Source organism: Paroedura picta, chromosome 13 (assembly GCF_049243985.1).
Source record: "Paroedura picta isolate Pp20150507F chromosome 13, Ppicta_v3.0, whole genome shotgun sequence".
Classification (NCBI taxonomy): Eukaryota; Metazoa; Chordata; class Lepidosauria; order Squamata; family Gekkonidae; genus Paroedura; species Paroedura picta.
The window spans coordinates 20208664-20223664 of record NC_135381.1 but is presented as its reverse complement, the minus strand read 5'-3'; the positions used below and the strand labels follow the sequence as shown (position 1 = coordinate 20223664).

Here is a 15001-nt window from a genome sequence, read left to right as displayed (position 1 = left end):
ATGCAGGAATTAATATCTGTGCTTCAGATTAGCTCCAGTAAATCCCAATAAAAACAAGGCCAAGGCTTTGTTTATTGTATCTTTCCAAAGAAATGCCAAAATTGGGGGGGGGGGGGAGAATTGCTGGCCGACTCACTTAGAAACAGCATTGCAACAGGGGAAACCTTCAAACATGTCATTTCTCACTTCGTTTCACATGATGATTTCAAAGCCATTTCCCATTGTGCCCTGTAAAGACATTAAGGAATCTGCTACAGAAACAAAGCTGAGCTTAAGATTTTACTGCTTAAATTACTTCCATCCACTGATGAATCAATTTACAAACTCAACTCCATTGATTTTGTTCATTGAATAGACATGGGTGCAAACTCCTTATACCCCGTGCAGGTTGTTGTGTTTGGCAACGGCAAAGAGACTGGAGGTCCCTGCGCCATTTGGAATCTGCCTGGCCTCAACCAGGACTAGGGCCTTTTCAGCCCTGGCCCCAGCCTGGTGGAATGGGCTCCTGGAACAACTAAGGGTCCTGTGGGAGCTGGCAAAGTTCCACAGGGTCTGTAAGACAGAGCTCTTCCGCTAGGCCTTTGGTTGAGGCCAGAGCAAGGAAGGGAAGGAAGTTCTAGTCTGTCCTCTGGGATGCCATTTTACCATCTCCCTGGTACATAGGGGGGGGGGGATCAGTTGTGGCTGGTGGGGGTTGGAGTGTGGTAGATTTTTGTTTTGTTTTTAGCCTTATTGTTTTTTATATGATGATTGTTGCGATTCAGTGAGCCAGCTGTGCCGAGAATGGTGGAATATAAATCCAATAATACACAAAATAAAAACTAGAAAACAGCAAGAATCCAGCAGCACCTTAAAGACTAAAAAATCTGTAGGAGGGTATGTATGAGTGTTGGGGAGCCACTGTTCACTTCCTCAGATATTCTAGCTGTATCTGAAGAAGGCCTGGAGGATCATTGTCCATGGGTCGGACACGACTTCACAACTAGCAACATCTGAAGAAGTGAGCAGTGGCTCACCAAAGCTCATACCCTGTCACATTTTTTAGTCTTTTGAGTGCTACTGGACTCTTGCTGTTTTCTACTGGTACAGAGAAACACAGCCACCCATCCTGATCTATTCCCTGCCGGACTATACCACTAATATGTCATATAGTACAAAACCCATTAAGAAGCTATCAATTGTCACATTACTGCCACTTATTACATAAAACGTGAAAAAGCAGCAGCAATAATCCAAAGAAGTAATAACAATACTGCTGCGTTGTATTTATTAAAATACTCTAAATAAGCAATTGAAGCAATAGCAACAAATCTGACATGTATTTGAACAATAACGGCGGCGGCGGCGATAGAAATACCAGCTAGGCGCTGTACCTAAAACACAGAAACCCAACACAGCCGCCTAACTCTGCCTTCTGGCCTCCGAGTCCGGCTTTCCCTATTGTCGGCTCTCCAAAGCAGAGAACACGGCCCCGCCCCTGACCCCACCCCCTTCTCGGGCCAAGCGCAGGCGCCCTGAGCCTCCCCGCGTTGCCTCCCTTCCTCCCCCCTCCTGCTCCGCGCCTGCGCGGTGGGCAGCCCTGGGGCGCTGCTGCTGTTATTATTATTGTGTGGCGGGGAGTCCTAAGTGGCGCGTACATGGCGGCCGGGCAAGGCGGAGGCACCACGGCCGGTGGGGGCGGCGATGGTCCCGGGGGGCCGGCTCCGGGCCCTGTCCCCGGCCCAGGCCTGGTCCCCCCCAGCGCCGCTTCCTCTTCTTCCTCCTCCACTACCACCGCCGCCGCCACCACCGCGGCGGGCTCGTCGTCCTCCTCGTCGGAGCCGGGCTCGGGCTTCTTCGGCCTGGGCCTGCCGGCTCACCTGACGCTCTCTTACCCTGGCACGGGCCCGGTCTGGGGCGCGGCCGGCGGGTACTCGGGCTGTGGGGCCGGCGCCTCGCCGCCCCTTTCTTCGGCCGCGGCGTCGTCGTCGTCGTCTGGCGGAGCCGCCTCGTCGTCCCCTCACACCGGCCGCAGCCTTGACAAGGCCCTGGAGGAGGCCAGCAGCTCCGGCCTCCTCTGCCTCAGCGGGAGGAAGCTGCGCGAGTTCCCGGCCGCCCCGAGCTCGGCCAACGGCGGCGGCGGCGCCTACGACCTCAGCGACACCACGCAAGCCGGTGAGGAGCAGAGGGAGAGGGCCTGGCCCGGGCCTTCGCGGCTGGGGGGGGGGGAGGGAGAGAAGGGGGCGAGGGCAGCCATTGGGGTGGGGACTTGATGGTCCTAGCAACCCCCCCCCCCGCCCACGGGTATTATGTACGAGCGGGATGTGGGGGGGGGGTCATTAAGGAATGGGGTGGTTGGTTGCTTTTGTACGGGGCGGCGCCATTGCAAAGCGAGGGTGGGAGGGGCGGGCTTTGGGGTGCAGGAGGGAAGGGGTGAGGTGGTGTGCTCATAGGCTTTGTGGAGTCTGATGTCGCGGAAAGGATGCTGTTGGGGTGAGGGGCTGCACTTGGGAGACGCGGGGAGAGGTTTATATTTGGTTTGCGCAGCGGGAGGGAGAGTCCAGAATGGGGGGGAATGGGGGAGGGGAGTTCAGGTTGCGGTTCAGGGAAGGATGGGGAGGCTGGTGGTCGTATTGCGGTGTGGCAGAAGTTTTGAGGGTATTTCATTGTGCCGGTATGCGAAAGTGAGGAATAGGACTGTTCCTGTAAACCTGTCAGGTTGTTTTTTGTACTGCATAACAAAATTTGAGGCCAATGGCCCTTTAAGCACCCGGAACATCACACCTTGAATAAATCTTTATTGGTTTTAAATGTTCCGTTGAGCTCAAATTTTGTTGTGCTACTTCAGACCCAACATGTCTGTCCACTTGAATCTATCTTTATGGTGCATAGTATTTGTTGTGTGGTAGGTGATGGATTGGATGGAAGGGCAGGTGCTGTGGGAATAGATTCTGGACTGGAGACTGCATGGATGTGAAATCAACATTTTTTGTGACCACTGCATAAAGCTGTGGGAGCTAAGGCTAAATTGAGAGCTTGTTGGGGAGTGAGCCTAAGAGTGAATAGGTTAGTGGGTTACAGATGCAAGAGGAAAGGAAATTGGAGGATGATGGTGGATTGCCATTGTGCCTATTGATAAGAATGGATATTACATGAAGCAGTTATTCATGAGTTGTTTCAAATCCAGTATACAAGGTTCGTTTGACTATAAAGTGGATTTGTTGTTTGTAACTATCCCAGTATAAGTTTTTTTCCTCCTTGGACTGCCACATATTGAGAAGACAAGGCTGAAAAACAAGTACATTCACTGATTACAGTTTGCTTTTTTGCTGTTTTAATGTAGTTGCTGTCATTTAATAACCTAGGTTGGACCTTCAACACTGGCATTAGCATAGTTGCTGTGAAATTAATGGAATGTGTGTGTTTCCTTTTATTGTAACTTCAGGAAGATTTTCACACAATACATGTCCATTAGGTTTATCCTCAATTGGTTAGGTTTCTTTGAGCACAGGGTGAAAAGGTAATGGAATTAAAATGATTGGATTACATCCAGCCAGGTATTTTCTCTTTTTAAAAAGTGTCAGTAATATTAACTTGAAATCAGAGGATGTGACTTTGTGTAACGTTGGAGAATTGTGTTATTATTAAGAATGCCAGAGTGCCATGATTTTGCCTGCCTTCTGAACACTGCCTCCCTTGGTCTTTATTGTGGACCACATTTAGAACTGTATATTGTGCTCAGTGTTTAAAACTAAGAAGTTTAAAAGTCAGATAAGGAAAGGGAGAAAATGTTGGAATAGTTGCTGATGGACTTGTTTGTGCATCTGCAGGGCTCAGTACAATTCAATTGACTTAGAAATGAGGTACAACTTTAGCACAGTATCTAACATATACACATTCGGCATGAGATTTAATTGAACATGCCTAGATGAAAAAGAAGCCATTGCATAGTCAGGTCCTTCTTGGGACAGTTAATTTACTAAAAATTTAATGGTCACTGTATAGGTCGTGGTACCTTATGACATCTTGGGTAGGTAAGGTAATTTCATGGTTCTGTAGTGATAACAAGTAGATCTGAAGCATTATTTTAATTCCCTAATTTAACAGTTCATGCTTTGTAGGCCCAAAGAATAATCAGAGATGTTCTCGTTTTGTATGGGTTGCATAGATTTAGAACTCTAGAAGTTTTGAAGCATTAAATTGGCTGTTAAGTACGTAAAATTGAGACAGCTATAAATTTTATACAATGGTGTTAAGGTTTTTGTCTTCCTTGTAAAAATAATTATGTACAAAAATCTTGGCAGTCTTACATTTCATATTAACCCAGATTTGGTATAGATAAATGTGCCTTTAAGGAAATGTCAATTTTGAATTTCAAAGCGGTAGGTTAAGAAACCTTTAAATGTTTGTGAATTGCTGGGTGTTTGCTTTGCAATGAGAGTTTTTATATTAAGATATATCTCTGTATAAGCCTGGCCCTCAACCACTGAAGGCTGATTCACACATTATAGACTAGGTAGGCTGAACTTGAGGCCAGTAGGCTGTGTCATTTGTCAGTCAGATGTAAGTAGTGCATTCTACTCAGCTTCTTTGTGTGGTGCATTATTTGAATCATGACCACAGTGCATATGGAGAAGTCTTTCCCATACCTCTTTGTGTTGGTTTCCTGATTTGCAACTATCCTGGGAGTGCATTCTTTAAGGGAATCCATGTAGATGGAGGCCAGTGAACACTATACTATGGCTGCTTCTTTAATTCCTCCATGATCTGTGAATGATGTGCATATTTCTCCTGGATTCTTGTGGGCATTCTATACTACACGGATTTTGCTCTTATTTAAAAAGAAGCATAAAATTGCAAGGTATTGTCCAGCAGAACATGAAAATAACAAACTTATTATGTGGACAGGAATGCAGACAGGGAAATTCATGTTCAGTACATTTTGTTTCATGGAAATGGGATGTGGTTTCCTGAGAATTACTTTTTTAAAAAAGTTGTAGCACTCATAATTGCATAGAGAAGTTTTAAAATGTATGGGCAGTGTCTGCTTAAGGCATAAGGAGTAAAATTCTGACTTGGGATGCCAATAGTTAGAGGGTTTTTGATAGGAAGTGGTGAAATGTACTTTAAATTGTACAGTTAGTATGCTTTGGATGCCATACTTTCATTTGTTTTTGTTTAGACAAATACCATATCCCATGTGCTAACCATCCACTTAAGAGCTCTTTCTATAAAACATGGGTTCATGAGGCTTGGCATGTTTTTCTAAAGCTTAAATCAGCCCCAATTTTACTGAATTTCTGAGCACTTCTTAGAAATTTGAGAGACACCAGTGTGTACTAGCCCTGACCTGGACAGCCCAGACTAGTAGGAACTTGGAAGCTAAGCAGGGTTGTCTCTCATTAGTATTTGAATAAGAGACGGCCAATAATACCCAGGGTCACTATGCAGAAGTAGGCAATGGCAAACCACCCCTGAATGTTTCTTGCATTGAAAATTCGACAGGGTTTTAACATTGACTTGATGACAAAAAGTGGGTGTCACCACAGAAAGGCTGCTACAGACATAATTAAGGTCAAGGTATCCCCTGTGCAAGCACCGGGTCATGTCTGACCCTTGGGGTGACGCCCTCTAGCATTTTCATGGCAGACTCAATACGGGGTGGTTTGCCAGTGCCTTCCCCAGTCATTACCGTTTACCCCCCAGCAGCAAGCAGACATAATAGCCCATCAAAAATAGTTGCTGTGGAAGGCAGGGATAAAAACCAAGCATTGGAAGGCTTCAAAAAACACTGGGAGGTTCCAAGACAAATGTTATCCTATGATATAAGCAACTGCTACAGAATGGCTGTTCCTTGTGGATGCTTCTCTGATGTACCTCTTGCACTGAGAAGGTGGAAGAAAGTCAGAGGTGGCTCTTTGCTCTGGAGAGGAGAGAGTTTGGTTTCAGTGTGCAAAGAAAGGAAGGGTTTTAAAGAAGAAGAGTTGGTTCTTATATGCCACTTTTCTCTACCTGAAGGAGTCTCAAAGCGGCTTCCCTTTCCTCTCCCCACAACAGATACCCAGTGAAGTAGGTGAGGCTGAGAGCCCTGATATTACTGCTTAGTCAGAATAGTTTAATCAGTCCAGTGAGGAGCCCAAGGTGGTGAGCCCAAAGCTGCATGTGAAGGAGCACGGAATCAAACCCGACTCACCAGATTAGAAGTCCGTGCTCCTAACCACCACACCAAGCTGGCTGTCTTGGTGCTAAGCCCAGTGCTATGTGCTTATGACATACCTAAGGGTGAACAGCTTGATACACCTAACCAGGAGGCCAGTGATTTGCTAGGGGGGTCAGCTGGTAACTTCGAGCACCTTTTTTCCCTCTTCCATTCAGAACCCATTGGATTTTATCTTCAAGCCTGAGGAAGCAACTGGCAAGCACTTTGGCAGTCGCCATAGCAGAGTTCACTAAGATATTATAAAAGAGTGTTCTTTCAGGTATACAAAGTAAGATATGTTACGGTTAAGCATAAGAATTCCCTTTGCCATCTGTTGGGCCACAATAAAATGGAGGTGAACTGTAAAGCATTTGTGTGGGAAAGTATGCGGGAGAATATATTGCCTCTTGGTCTTAATGCTATGTAGAGAAGACAACTTTTCCTGAATGAAAATTAATCACACTGTCCTGATAAGTATTTCACCCATCTGTGCTAGAAAGGTGCCTTGTTCATGTATATCAAAGTATTTTGGCCAAGGCTAGTTTCAGAGTGCCTTCCCTCCTTTGCCTATTGCTATACTCCACTTGCACTTCTCTGCCTACCTGCCTGTGTTCTCCTATTTCACTTGCCCACCCACATGGCTGGCCCTCATCCGCTCATATTCTACTTCTCCTAGTTCTTGCAAACCTGCCTTCCCCAATTGCACTGGGCAGTCAGTGCAGCTGAAAGCATTGCTTCTGTTCATCTTCACACCCTTCCCCCAGTAATCTTGGCAGCGTCTACAGACAGTAATGTGGTTGGTGGGTTGGCTCATAACAAGCAGATGGGCAGCAGGAGAGGTGAGTAGTGGGGGAGGTTTACAGTTGCTGCCACTCCCCCACTTACTCAAGTATGTAAATTTTGGCCATGATTGTGAGACTCTAATTGTAGCCTTTCTCAACTTTTTAACCATTTTTAACCCCAAAACATTCTTCAGGCTTTGAGAAACCCCAGAAATCATGCAGAATATGGTTGGGAAGCATAGCTGTTGAGGTTGTGTTGGTCTTTACAGAAAATGTTTAGAAAATCTGGTTTCACCTTTTAGATTAATCAACAGATCATGAGTTAGATGCTTCTCCTAAATGGAAATCCGTTCTGCTTTTAGCCAGGCTTGTAGCTCGTTTCTAATTGTACTTCCTCTTTATGGACAAATAAGGCAAAAGTCTCTTGAAGATGTGATTTATTTGCTTTTGTGCAGAACTAGTAAAACAGAAAGGCCGGAAATGTTGCTTCACTGCCCTGTTCCCTAAGCCTTCTCCATAGCCAAAGCATACTTTTTCTATTTAAAGTCATCATTTGGTTGAGATATTAATGCCGTGCTCATTAGGGAGGAATTATGAGGACAGACTTCCTAGGCTGCTTCATGTTCTAGTGCCTTTGCCTATTAAGGAGACTTTCTGCAGCTCATGATTGGGTATGTCATGTTTTAAGTTTTGAAGTTACGTTTTTCAGTCTATGCAAATAGAACATACCTGTCATCAACTCCTTGAAGTCCTAGGTATAATTTCTAATTAGACCTTTGTGATTGTGCCTGTAAATCAACTTTTGTATAGCATTTTTCATTCTCTGGTTGTTATGCTTGTTTGTACTGGATTAAAAGAAAATCCGTTCATGCTAGCATTGTCAGTGCAATTCTCAAAGAGTTAACACCTCAAATCCCCCCCCCAAAAAAAAAACAATTACTGTAGATGTCCAGTAGCTTGTGAAAGTATCTGTACAAGGGTAAAAGGTGGTAGCCTGGAACATGTATGTAATAGAAAGAAGCAGCATGGAGTCATCCAGTGTATATTGGTTCATGTAACAATATCTTGGATGTGAACTCTAGAGAGAGCACTCTGGAAAACATGGCTTCAAATATACTTTTTAAGTCCAAACATTTCAAGGTAATGAGTTTGTTTGGGTTGTATGTTCCCTTTACCATTGACAGCAGCCATATTTAGATTTTATTTATTTGCATTAATTATATGGATTTCGGGGAATGATAGAGGACAGGAAGGCCTGGAGGATCATTGTCCATGGGGTCGCGATGGGTCGGACACGACTTCACATCTAACAACAACAAATATTTATAGTCTGCCTTTCACAGTGGGATTCAAGGTGAATTACGTAGAATAGCAAGATTAACAGGATGATGCCTTACTAAACAAAGAAAAAGAGTGAGGCTGCTTTACTGGCATGCTAGCTCCCCGCTCTTCATGATTATATAGAAACATAAAGTTGCATTCCTTAGCAACAAAAAAAAAGATTAAATTCCTTCTGCAGAAATGAATTAATATTGTCCTGCTGCACTCTAGTTGAACGCTGTGAAAATGACAAGTATTGCAAACCAGCTACTGCGTTCTCTGTTTGAGTATAAGCATCTGCAATGGATCACTCTTGAAGAGCCTGCTGTTGTGGTTCAGGGCAGATAAACTGAAGAAGAAAGGAATTGATGGAGGCTTCAGACCTGAGCACTCCTCACTCTTTAGGAATGGAGAAGTGTAAGATGAATACAAAGCATACATTTAGAACTTGTTTTTGAGAATAACTGCAATGTTATATCTGATTTTTTTCCTGTGGAAAACTTGTATTAATTTTTAGCTTTATTGGCAGTGGCAGGGACCAACTGAAAAATAGGCAGGAAGAAAAGCACGTGAACACTGTCATAGAGTGAGAACTATGTATATACCATGCACAAAGCATGCTGATTTACCTGCTTGTGCCCCTTCCACAGCTTTCACACTTTTTTGCAAGAAAGCCCTTGTATTCTTAAATAGACAACTATCCTTTATTTAGAACCAAGAGAATTGTAACTGTTAACAATTAAAATGTCATGTTTGAGAAATGATAGGCAATTTGCTTTGATGGCAAGTGTCTGTCATTCCTTGTTGGGTACAGTTAGTCTTTTGTACAGTCTTGAGTAGGGCTTGTGTGCTGAACTAAGCAAAGAGATGCATTGGGCTAATTGCCAGAACCTCTTTCTCTAGAAGAATGAAGAAATAGTCTTCAGGTATTCAATGTGATGAAGCCTTGTCTCCCCCCCCCCTTTCTTTTATAAAGGAGTTTAAATATGAAGGCATCAGACAAGCACAATATTGGCCATTTTGGCACTGATTAAATTATTTATATTTTTATGCCACCCTTCCATACGGCTCTGGGTAGTTTATATAAAATGTTATAGGGTAATTAATTAGAAGATCATAACAAATATAACAATCATAAGATATAACATATCAACTAGAATATTTCAACAGAAACATTGTTCAACAGTAACTTTAACGGAACCCTTAGGTAGGTCAGATTCAGTCATGTAAGGAGGTGTCGGGGGGGGGACCTGTGGATGTTGTTGGGTTGGTTGGCCTCAAGCAAATGCCTGGTGGAGGAGCTCCCTTTTGCAGGCCTGTTAAATTGTGGGAATTCGGGCAGAGCCCTGATCTCTTCAAGGAGCACATTCCTCCAGGTGAGGCCAGGACAGAGAAGGCTCTGGCCCTTGTTGAGGCCTGATGTACCTCTTTCAGGCCAGGGATCACCAGGCAGTTGGAGGTGGTGGAGCATAGGGCTCTTTTGGGGGTGTTGGCAGAGTGACGTTTTTTCTGGTATACTATCACATCAGTTGACCCTTGGTTCTTTCTGCTACTGCTTTGTGGCATTGTGTTTGAGATCATAAAAACATCAGTACCGGAACAATGTTATTTGAGAAGAATTGCCAGGTCACCCTGGAGGTACTTTCCAGGTCTATTATTCAAAGCATGTCTTCTACTCCTGAGTCCCAGCTCTTTCCAGAAAGATGTCTCTTCCTTTTGTTTTGTAAAACCCTGTGGAAACTGAAGCTCTGTTATTCAATTTAAAATCAGTGATTGTATTTCTTTGGTCTGTATGTTTTCCCCATTACTAGCATAATTTTAACCTGTACTGTCTTTGGTATGATAATAATGAAGAATATTTTACTTTGTTCATGTTTAGGAGTCCATAAGCCATGCACCAAGAAAAAAACATCTAAGGATTAAAAGCAATAGCAAAAAAGACTTTAGCCACATCAACTGCAGGCTGCACCAAAGCCACTTAGAAACAGTTGCAATTTAGGGGTATCAGAATTGGCTGAATATTTTGGCAACAATTTTGCAAGAAATTTTCCCCAGGCAACAGTATGTGTGGAACAATAAAAGAAAGCTTTCCGTAATGAATCAGCCATTGACAAGGAGCAATCACACAAACATTCTAAAAACATCCCAGCAAAAAAAAAAAAACCCTTTTATCTGTGTTGTAAGTATGCATGCAAGCATATATGATCCATCTTACTTTAAGCATTATCAACATCAGCATCTTTAAACAGTGTTCCACTGTTTAATAAAAGGCTAAGGCCTTAGTGGGCGGAGAGTGGGCGTGGCCAGTGTGGGTGAGGGCTCAATTGGGACGCACAAAGCGCATCCCGATTGGGCCCTCACCCACACTGGCCACGCCCACTCCTGTCCACCCAGCCAGCCAGTGCGCCGGAGCAGCCTGCGAAAGCGCCACATGCCCTGGTGCAGCCCCCCCCCCAGGCAGTCGCCCTTGCAGCCCACTTGCTGCCACTTGCCCCACACTCTGGGGACAACGCTCCATTGATGTGCCCCAAGGTACATTTGCCACCTCACCCAGCTCCAACACGCTGCGGGCCCTCGCATCGCTGCCCTCTCCCCTGCCTGTCAGTGCAAAGAAAAACTTTGTTGGTCTTAAAGGTGCTACTGGTCTCTAAATTTGTAATACATTTTAGTATGTGAAACAGAAACTTACTGATTTTTTTTCTGTTCAGCTTCCCTTTAATGTGGTAGGATGAAGTAATAGCAATATTTTGCAGACAGGGAAGGAAACACTATGCCCTTGGGAAGTATTAATCAGCCTTTGGGGTTTGTGTTTATTTACATCTGTTCATGTGAATGAGCACTAAATGGTGGAACCAAAGATATAATATTATCTAAAATTTTGGGTTGAGGAATGCTTGTTCCTGTAGCTGGTTTTCTTTGTTACTTACTTTGAATGGGTTTAGTAATTAGAAGACCTGGTAGAAAAATATCTATAAATTGTTTTAAAGAAAATTTTTGAAAGGCTGAAGACAGCTGCTGTGGGACAATTCCTTTCTAGCTTTAAAACTCCGAAGGGAGAACCCCATCCTTTTTGGAGCCAGCACACACATGGAATTCCCACTCAATGTGTTACATGCTCCGTCAGCAGTCGCCCCTTACTTTGTTTTTTTTTTTTTGCCACTGCATGGCTTTCTAGCATGCTGCATTGATTTTTCACCATCATTCTGGCTAGAGAAGACACCTTTTTCTCCACCAAATACTCATTTTGCACTGCTTCGGAGACCAGTTTGTGGGCAGCAAGCTCCATCATAATCTGGCATCTCCCTGTTTGTTGTGGTTGTGACCCTTTGTCATGGTGTCCAAGATACTATTTAAAATATGTTCAGAATGTGGAACAAAAGTAATGCACACTGGTGAGCATGAACTCTGTGCTTAGGAGAGGCCCCACAGTGTTGAAGCTTGTTAATTTGCCAGCACTTAGACCTCAGTCAGAAAAGGCCTCTAGGCTAAAAACTGTATTGTGGGAGAAGGCTTTATCCTCCTTGATTTCGGACCTTGCGTTTGGACCTTACTGTCTTGAGTCTGCTTGCCTCGACTCTGGCTACTGAACCCCATTTTGCTTTACTTCTTTTCTCTGTAGTACAATACTGATCCTTAGGAGTTTTCCTCCCTTTTAGACCTTTCCAAGAACAGATTTGCTGAAATTCCTCCTGATGTTTGGCAGTTTGCACCACTTGAGACATTGAACTTGTATCACAACTGCATCAAATCAGTTCCTGAAGCAATTAAGAATCTGCAGATGCTAACGTATCTGAATATCAGGTTGGTAATCTTTTCCAGTCATCTGAGCTAGTTGTTAGATATTCCAGCTCATTAGGGCCTCAGTTTTCCATGTCTTTCTGTGTTAAAGAGTTTCCTGGAGGGCTGTTTTTGAGCCTGTAAATCAGACATTGCCAATGTCTAATTTTATTCCTGGTGTTCCTGTTTCAGATTATGATGATTGACATATGAAGGTAATGGTTTGTTAAATTTCAGCGTTTGGGAATTAACTAATGCTGAAAGAGCTTTGCTGATCTTGCATGCTTATGAATAATGGCTGGACTGATTGTGTTACTGGATAAACTACCTTATCTGAAGAATGGTGATGGTGGTGGGGTGTGCGTGTGTGTTTTTGTGTGCAGTATCTTCAGTGGATACCATTCTTAGATCCGTTTAGGCTTTGTTATAGTTATAGTTTGTGTGCTTCAGTAACCAGTTTTTGTAAACTGGTGAAAACTTAGTGATTCTCCATCATTGCTTTGTCAGCTATGCTTTATTCTTTAATTGTGCTTGCCAGAGAGGTTCTCCCCATGCACAAGAACAGTATTATCTTAAAGATCAACAAAATTTCCAGAGTATACACTTTCAAGAATCAAAACTCCCATTGTCAGGTACCAGTAGGAATGGAGATCTTTGAGTCCTTATATTCCAGTCAGAAGGTAGGCAAGGTGTTGCAAAGGGAGTCAGGTTGCAAAGATACAATGCAAAGTATAATCAGCTTGACTAGAAAAGGAGAGAAATTGGCCGTTGGGATTAGCTCTGTAGTATAATAAGAATCCTGTGAACTTATTCAGCCCTGGTGGGATGCCCACTGTTCTGAATACCCTGAGTCGCGTTGGTTGGTCCTTAAGGTGCTCCTAGACTCGCTTGTTCTTCAACACTAGACCAGCACAGCTACCTGCCTAAAACTCCCTATTCGTAGTATGTTTATGACAATAAATCTGAATTATTTTGAGATATTAGTTATTCTTGTGGAAGTGTTTGAAAGTGTATATCCTGTTCCATATTTTGAAGGTTCAGTAGTGTTACCTGGAATAGAAAAGGCTACAAGGAAGAGCCACACCAACAATACAGGCAAAACTGGCTTGAAAGAGTAGAACACGAGAAAAGGCAATTGAAGGTTGCAAATTTGTAGGGGAGGGGAGAAAAGGAAGACATTTTTGGAGGACAGGATAAAGTACTTAATGCAAGGTACTTGGTAATGTAAGAATTTAATTGAAGACCAAATTAGGAAAGGCTTCAAAACTCCGAAATTAGCTGAGTAGTGGATGAGGCTGCCCAGGTGGCTTTAATGCAAGATTAGAGGAGCATAAGTTGAAAGTATTTTGGGCTGATAGTACCATGTGAGATCTTTATTTTCATATTTAGGTGTCACATGATTTAGCTGTGATCTGGTCTTAGATATCGAATGCTCTTAAATGACAAAAATGTGGAAATATGAGTCTTATTGAGAATCAAATTCTTTGATAAGGCAGCAGATCTCATCTGGTTCTATGGAAGTCAGACACTATGTATAGTAGAGTGAAAGAAGCTGTTATGTGCTAAGAAGACCGTTCTTATTGGTGCTTTGCCAAAAAAATGAGGGGGAAAATGCATTTCATGAATGTTTTTATTCATGGAACTGATTTCATTTCCCCATTTTTCTTTATGATGATGTTATTTGGGGACCCTGATTCTACGGCAAAATTGTTTTTCTCCCCCTCCAGTATGAAAATCAATACTCATTCAGTGCCCCTCCTCCCTGGTTTAATTGTTGGCCCTAAATGGAACTTTATTCTGTTGAATTAAAAATACTGCATTTCGTCTCACTGTAAGACTTACTGAAAAGTAACCATTTAATTGTCAACTGCCAATCACTTCAGTTAGATTTATATGGAAGTAATATCAGGTCAGTTTAGAAGAAAAAAGTTCTGGTTTTACATTTCTGTGAATAGCTCTGTATGCATAATAATTGATAGATATTAATCACATACTTTCTCTCATCTTTTTAGTCGAAATCTTTTATCAACCTTGCCAAAATACCTGTTTGATCTGCCACTTAAGGTTTTAGTTGTCAGCAATAATAAGCTTGTGTCCGTTCCTGAAGAAATCGGGAAGTTGCGAGACTTAATGGAATTGGTGAGTGTCAATCTCTCCACTTAACCTTTTGGGTTAATTTCTCAACTTTGTTCATTTAGTAGGAAACCAAATATCAATTCATAGAGCAGTCTTACGATTTAGGCTCTCTGTGCTTCAGTATCCTAGAATGAGCCTCCATCTCTGTACTTGAATTACAGTTTGGTGGTAGTGGAGGACAGGAGCTTCATATCATTTTTAAAGGGCATCTTTTAGTTTTTCTTCGACGTTTGCTATAATAGCAACTTGATACTAAAACAAAATGTATCGCTCGAAGATTTAGTGCTAGTTTGATGTTGCATAGGCAGGATTAATCATGAATTCTCAGGAAGAATATCACTAACAGATGTAAGTCTTCCTTTAAGGATTTGTGAGGACATTTATCATATAGCATGTACTCCTCTGCAAGGGACACGTTTTGTTTTAACACTTCTAACTTCTTATCTCTTCACGTAGGATATTAGCTGCAATGAAATCCAGGTCCTTCCACAGCAAATAGGAAAACTGCAGTCACTTAGAGAATTAAATTTAAGAAGAAATAATCTGCATATACTACCTGATGGTAAGCTTTCTCTTCAAGCTTCCTTATTAGTTGGTGTAAAAATGTAAATCTCTTGTAGCGACTAAGTCTCTGATCTTCCTTACTTTGTTTCCCACAGAATTAGGAGATCTTCCCTTGGTAAAACTGGATTTTTCTTGTAATAAAATCACGGAGATACCAGTCTGTTACAGGAAACTGCGTCATTTGCAAGTAATAATTTTGGATAACAATCCAATGCAGATACCACCAGCACAGGTTCGTTAAAAC

At 42.8% G+C, this 15001-nt stretch overlaps 1 protein-coding gene across 6 annotated transcripts in view; it reads left to right on the top strand.

Moving 5' to 3' along the window:
• Nucleotides 1-1554: 1554 nt before the first annotated feature.
• The window catches only part of LRCH2 (leucine rich repeats and calponin homology domain containing 2), a 34210-nt gene continuing 20763 nt past the window's right edge, over nt 1555-15001 (top strand). For 4 of the 6 annotated variants that reach the window (XM_077309144.1, XM_077309140.1, XM_077309142.1 and 1 more), the window contains exons 1-5: nt 1555-2154; nt 11937-12081; nt 14070-14196; nt 14650-14755; nt 14853-14989. In XM_077309144.1, coding sequence (XP_077165259.1) covers nt 1638-2154; nt 11937-12081; nt 14070-14196; nt 14650-14755; nt 14853-14989 — 1032 coding nt within the window. In that variant the 5' untranslated portion in view covers nt 1555-1637. The remainder of the gene's footprint in view (nt 2155-11936; nt 12082-14069; nt 14197-14649; nt 14756-14852; nt 14990-15001) is intronic. The other 2 variants (XM_077309143.1, XM_077309141.1) reach the window with 1 other exon arrangement.